This window comes from Cystoisospora suis (genome assembly GCF_002600585.1).
Source record: "Cystoisospora suis strain Wien I chromosome Unknown contig_4814, whole genome shotgun sequence".
In the NCBI taxonomy this organism is placed as follows: domain Eukaryota; phylum Apicomplexa; class Conoidasida; order Eucoccidiorida; family Sarcocystidae; genus Cystoisospora; species Cystoisospora suis.
The window spans coordinates 1-6,583 of record NW_027157606.1 but is presented as its reverse complement, the minus strand read 5'-3'; the positions used below and the strand labels follow the sequence as shown (position 1 = coordinate 6,583).

Here is a 6,583-nt window from a genome sequence, read left to right as displayed (position 1 = left end):
GCAGCGTCTGCCGTGACACCAGCAGCATGGAAGATACCTCTGATTGGCGGGAACCCCTTGGCTGCTATCTCAGTAAACACCCGCTCGACGTCGGCCTTGCTTGCCACATCGCACTTGCAGATAGTGATGTTCAGGCGAGGTGTTTGGCAACTGGCTGAGAGAACCTTCCACAACGGGCTCTCTTTCATGCTGCTTGATGGCTCTCCCGTCCGGGAAAGCAAGACGATGTATCTTGCGCCTTCTTCCACAAGCCACTGTGCGACAACCAGCCCAAGAGCCCCCGTTCCTCCGGTAATGACGTAGGTCTTTCTTGCCTGGTCTGCTAACGGCTCCGATAAGGGCTTACCCACTCGCGCCTTCTCTGAAGTGTCCTCTGCGTCTTTAACCTGTTCCTTTTCGCACGTGGGACTGTCTTTCTCAGTCGACATGAAGTTTTTCACTTCCAGAGAACCCGAAAGGCGGATGACCACTTTGCCAATGTGCTGCGCGCGCTGCAGAAATCGGAAGGCTGCCACTCCACCCTCGGTCGGGTGTGCCATTTCAAAAACATGCAAAGGCAGAGGCTCAAGCTGCCTGCTCTCGACGAGCCCGCTGATTCGATCTAGCATCTTTCCGTACCAAACAGGATGCTCTTCCATCATAGTGTCGATAGCCACCATGTCGTACTGCACATCCGGACGCTCCTTTCTCATTTGTTCTGCTGTCCAAACTCCTCTCTTACCAAGCTCAACAAACCGGCCTTTCGGTCCCAGTAGTTTAAGCGACTCAGGAATGAAGTTGTCGATCAGCGAGTTGAGGACGACATCGAGTTTCTTTTCTCCCAGAAACGTCCTCATGTCTTCTGCAAATTTGACCGGATCTCTGCTGCTCGTTACGTACGTCACTCCTAATGCCTTCATGTATGCCTCCTTTTTACCTCCACTGCATGTTCCGAAAACTGTCGCGCCAACCCGCTTACAGTGCTGCACAGCGACGAGACCAACACCTCCGGATACAGCATGGACGAGGACCCTGTCTCCCTTTTTCACTTTTGCCAAGTCATTAAGGGCGTATTCGACCGTAGAGGCAACAACGGGGAGTGCAGCCGCCTGCTCGAAGGTCAGAGTCTCCGGTATCGGACGCATGATGTCGGCGGAGGTAGTCACGTATGTCCTTAGCGCACCCTGCGCAATGCCATAAACTGCATCGCCAACCCTCAAGCTTTTTACTCCCTCACCAATGGCCACGACTGTACCAGCGCAGTCTGCTCCAGGCAGGCCAGGATCACCCGGGTACAAGCCCATGACATTAAGCACGTCGCGGAAATTGAGACCCACAGCCCGGACGCGTATTTCCACACAACCTGCTGGCGGCGAGATGCGTGCGGACTTGGATAGAGGCCGCAGTCGTAACATCGAGAGAGCACCACGGTCTGCCATATGTAGTTCAAGGGGACCTAGACAGGGTATGGAGCTCTTTACCAGTCTAGGCACTAAACAATCACTCTTTCGGACCGCAACGTGCGGTTCGTGCGTACCCTGGTTCATGGCAGCCCTTGACAGGATATTACGGATAGCAGAAATGAGCGCAGCAGGTTCCGAAGCGCTCGGGTCATCGTGTCCGAAATCCACGGTCCCCAGAAAGACAGGACGACCAATAATGTTTTCAAGTTCGAGCTGTGCGGACTTGCAGAATCCCAGAAGCCCAGCGTGTACTGGTGAAATGACTATATCCGAGCTGTCGTACTCGGGAAGGTACCTCTGGCCTTGGGTAACGAAGAATACCAAGGGAAGAGCTTTGTCCTCAGAAGAAATCTCCCCTAGTGCGTTGGACACCGTCAGTGCGTCGGACACACAGCTAACTGGGCTCTCTGAAGTGTCTAGGGCACCCAGGTAAAGCACAGCATCCCAGTCACTTTGCTTCAGCTTAGAGGGGAAACCAGTCACTGGAGATGGGTCGACTGTCTGCAAAAACTCGGTCGGAGTGCCCTTTAACTCTTGCTTCAGTCCGTCGAGCAACGCTGGAGGAGTTTTGACGATCAACCACCTAGGCGGTGCTCCGGGATTTAATTCCGCAGGTTTCATGTCCTGTGTTTCTGCGGCTGCCGACGAGGTCTCCACTAAGCTTGTCCCATTGACTAGTGCCGATCGCGCGGATTCTTCCGGCTCGGACTGTTCATCGAGTACCCACTTGACTTCCCACAAGAAATCTTTGGGAATCTGCCCTGCTGCGCTCAGGTCGATAGCCCGTACAGCGATGTCCATAAGCTGTGCAATGACGTAGCCCTTTGCGTTGAACAGGGTGATATCCATGGTGGCAGATCGCAGGTCCTTTGTCTTCACAAGAACATGGCTCCAGATTTCCGCACCTGCAGGTGCCCGTGCAAGGAGTGCTCGTCTTAAACCCACCGGTACGAGTGGCCTTTTGTAGCCCATGTCCGCGAACAAGATGGATGCGGACTGCAAAGCACCGTCGAGCAAAGCCGGGTGAATGCGGAACGAGCGCTCGAATGGCTGGAGGGGAAGTTTGGGGCGAAGTTTAGAGAGCACCTCGTTCGGAGGTGCTGCATAGCACTCACGAATGGTCTGGAATCGGGGACCATACGCAAGGCCCACAGAGGCAAGGGTTTCGTACATCGTGTCGAGAGGAACAGGAGTTGTGATCTTTTCCTTCAGACTGGTGAAGAGGTCCTTCGACTCAGTTTGGAATGAACTGCCGGGTAAGAGGTTGAACGTGCACTTGCTGTGCAGCACCTCTTCGTCTTCGCCTTCAGTCAGGCTCCTCAGTGTAACGTCACTGCTCTGCACCGACAACACCACTTTTATGCACTGCGCGAGTTCCCCGCTTGCAGCGTCCACCTTCGGAATAAGAAGTGGCCGCTCGAACTCGCATTCTCTCAGTGACACAACGGTGCTAGGAACCTTTCCATCCTTCAACATGAAGCCGGCAGCTGCCATTGCTTCGAGAAACCCGACACCAGGCATCATTGACGCTCCGTTGACCACATGATGGTGAAGCAACTCAGCAGCTGCAGGTGAGAGTTCCTTAGTCGAGACTGCGTTGGGCTCATCGGGCTCCTGAATGAAGCTGCCGACGAAAGGATGTTGCACAACAGTCCATGGGAAAGCATTTCTTGTCCACTTGTATGTCGCTACCATGTTGCTCTCAATTTTCTCGAGGGCCTGAGCTAAGCTGGTTCGGTTTGTCTCCTTGGGGTCGACTGGTGCTACCCATGTGAACTCGTTCTTGGGAATGCATTGCTGTCCCATGTTTACGAGGGTTGGTCGAGGTCCAATCTCGACTAGAATGCGCGCTTCGCCACTTGTCACGGTTGACCGCATTCCGCTCAGGAACTGTACTGGCTTCGTGACATGCTTCGCCCAGTAAGCCGGCTGGACTAACTCCGTGCCGTCTGCAAGCTGGCCGGTAACAGTAGACACAAAAGCGATTCCACTGGGAGGCTTCGACAGCTTCACTTTCTCTACGATCGGAAGAAGCAGTTCAGCAGCCTCAGCTACAAGTGGACAATGGAACGCGTGGGAAACATTAAGCTGTTTCGAGCGTTCTTGCATATCCATGGCCTGAAGTACTGCAAAGACTTCCGCTTTTGTGCCCGACAGGACGATGCTTCGCGGCCCGTTCACAGCCGAGACGGTAACGGAGGCTGCCTGGTCACCCAGTTTGTCGATGGCACTCTGAGCGTCCTTCTCGCTTGTCCGGCACGCGAACATGACGCCGTCTTTCGCGTCAATCTGCTGCATCACCTGTGCTCGATGGTAGACGAGCAGCGCTGCATCCTTCCAGTCCATTACTCCTGCAATAGCGGCTGCCGCATACTCTCCCAGGCTGTGACCCATGACCACATCAGGAGCAACGCCTTTGCTGATCAGGAGCTGGGCCAGTGCGTACTCCACACAGAAGATAGCAGGCTGCGAGTACCCGGTCTGATTGAGAAACGCAAGCATTTTCTGTGACTGGTCTCCGTCGGAAGTGTCTGGATATATCACCTCTTTCAAACTGACCTCAAACTTCCCGTCGAAAACCTCGAAGCATGCATCCATGCAATTCCGAAACTCTGACTCCTCTTCGTACAGCTGCTTGCACATATTCGGATACTGCGACCCCTGGCCTGTGAACATGAAAGCCACCCGCTTTTTTCCTGTTGAGGTGGCCACTGCCGCCGCCTCGCCCTGACTACCGACAGCGGCCGGGGGACTTTCTTCAATGACCACGTGAGCGTTGGCACCACCGAAACCGAAAGAGCTAACAGCTCCGATGATGGTGCCTCGCTGCCTCGCACTGTTCAAATGCATTTGCTTTTTAGGCAGTATAACGGGGAAGTCGGAGAGGTCCATGTGTGGATTGGGCTTCTCAAAGTGGAGATTAGGAGGTACTTCGTGATGGCGTAGGCATAGCAGCAACTTCAGAATACCGGCGATACCCGAGCTGCCTTCGAGATGCCCGATGTACGACTTGAATGCACCAACCGTCAGTGGATTGTCAGTCTTTCTCCCGGCCCCATACACTGCCTTGATTGCTCCCATCTCAATTGGGTCTCCCAGAGCTGTTCCTGTTCCGTGTGATTCGACGAACGCGACATCCAAAGGATCAACATTGCCCAGGCGCAGTGCACTGTATATGACGTCTTGCTGTGCAGGTCCATTGGGGGCTGTCAGACTTGCACTACGCCCATCGTGGTTGACAGCCGTGCCCCGGATAAGTCCGAAAATGTGCTTGCCCTCGCGCTGGGCGTCAGCTAGGGTACGTAGGACAATAGCACCAGCGCCTTCACCACGCACGTATCCGTTCGCTCTTTCGTCGAAGGTGGCACAACGACAGTCGGGAGAAAGCATGCGCGCCTTACAGAACGCGAGGAAGAGTTGCGGAGAAAGCATCAGATTCACACCTCCTACCAGACCACCGTCGCAGTAACCGAAACGCATTGCTTGCGCGCCGCAGTCTGCTGCAACCAGCGACGAGGAGCACGCAGTATCTATGGTCATGCTCGGTCCTTTCGTGCCAAAGACATAAGAAAGTCGGTTAGACACGAGACAACCCGATCCGCCTGGTCCCGAATAGCTGCTGCTCTTATCGGGATTGCTCTGCTGCTCAAGGAAATGCCAGTCGGAGTTGCAGCACCCAATCCAGACACCGTAATTTTTGCCCACGAGGTGCTCTCGTGAGTAACCTGCACTGTAAAAAGCGTCATATGCCACCTCCAGCATCATCCTCTGCTGCGGGTCCATATAGGTTACTTCAGCTGCAGAAATATTGAAAAATGCGTTGTCAAACATTTCAGCATCGTCCAAAAAGCACGCTTTGCGCACGTACATCTTGCCTTTCGCGTCGACGTCGGAATCATAGAACATGTCTACGTCGAAACGAGTCAGCGGCACTTCCACTACGCAGTCTTGTGCGCTGCAGGCAACGGAGACACACACTAGACACCGAGTAATCTTTTGGTGGGTAAGCAGAAGCACCTAGCACGTGGAACACGGTCAAACACTGGCTCCCTCCGGCTATAGACGAGCTCGGTACGGATGTGTCTGCGAGCTAGTCTCCGATAGCACAGAAAACTCGCTTGCAGCACAGACGGAGAAGAGCGAGTGTGCAACAGCCCACTCTGTTCTCGTTGTCAAGACGAAGCAAACCGCGCCTCTGTTGTCCGCCTCCATGGGCGCCTTGCATCCTCATCCGCGAAACCGAGTTCCCGGCCGCCCTCCATTCTGAGTCTACTCGGAAACACCTATCTACCCCTTCAGGGAGGAATATGAACCTGTGTGAGTGAATTCTTCCTCGACAACAGTGCATAGCGTTGGCCCAAGTCTATGACGTACCGTTTAAGCATCTCCCAGAGCCTGTCGGCGGTGTCGCTTCCTTGGGGTAGTCTGCAGGCAATCCCAACGATGGCTATGGGGCTTTCAGCTGACGTGGGCAAGTTCCTTGTGAGGCCACCAGCCGCTTTACTTGCCGCGGCCTCGCCGGAGACCTGGTTGACGATATAGTTGATGATTGCGCGAATGGTAGGGTAATCGAACAGCGTAGTGGCTGACAGCTTCACTCCTAGTCGTTGAGATAGCGAGTTACGTAATTCTACAGCACCCAGGGAGTCAATACCTAGTTCCTGAAGCGGTGCGTCCAAGTCGGGGACCTCGCTGGTGCCTAACACCTGTCGAGCTGTGTCTAGCACGACGTTGGACACGTGCGTCCCTATTTCTTCAGGCGACATCGAGCTATAAAGCAGCTTGAACGCAGCGGGAGTTGCGGTCTCGAACTCAACATTATCGAAGAATGGGGGTACGCGGTCGTATCGCTGGACAAATTTCTTCCACACAAAAGACTGCGCAAGCACAGTCGAGACTGTCTTCGAGTGACGGATGGCGTCGGCGAGAACACGAACTCCCACCTCGTTTGTGATGCCGCGTAGCCCTGCCTTCTCCGCAAGATTTTTCAGGTCCGCAGCCATACCCTGCTCAACCCATGGGCCCCACTGGATGCTCTGCCCGCACAGTCCCTGCGCGCGGCGATACTCAGCAAGTGCATCCAAGCACGCATTCGCCGCAGAATAGTTCGCCTGTCCCAAGTTCCCTAGCAACGCAGCCAC

The 6,583-nt window shown here is 54.6% G+C and overlaps 1 protein-coding gene across 1 annotated transcript; it reads right to left on the bottom strand.

The window, feature by feature from the left end:
- Positions 1–25: 25 nt before the first annotated feature.
- Positions 26–6,583, bottom strand: CSUI_008539 (type i fatty acid synthase; the record flags this gene model as incomplete). The annotated part of the gene is made up of 2 exons (XM_068068668.1): positions 5,817–6,583; positions 26–5,397 (listed from the first exon to the last, which is right to left on the bottom strand). Coding segments are annotated over exons 1-2 (6,000 nt in total), but the record flags the coding sequence as incomplete, so codon positions are not given.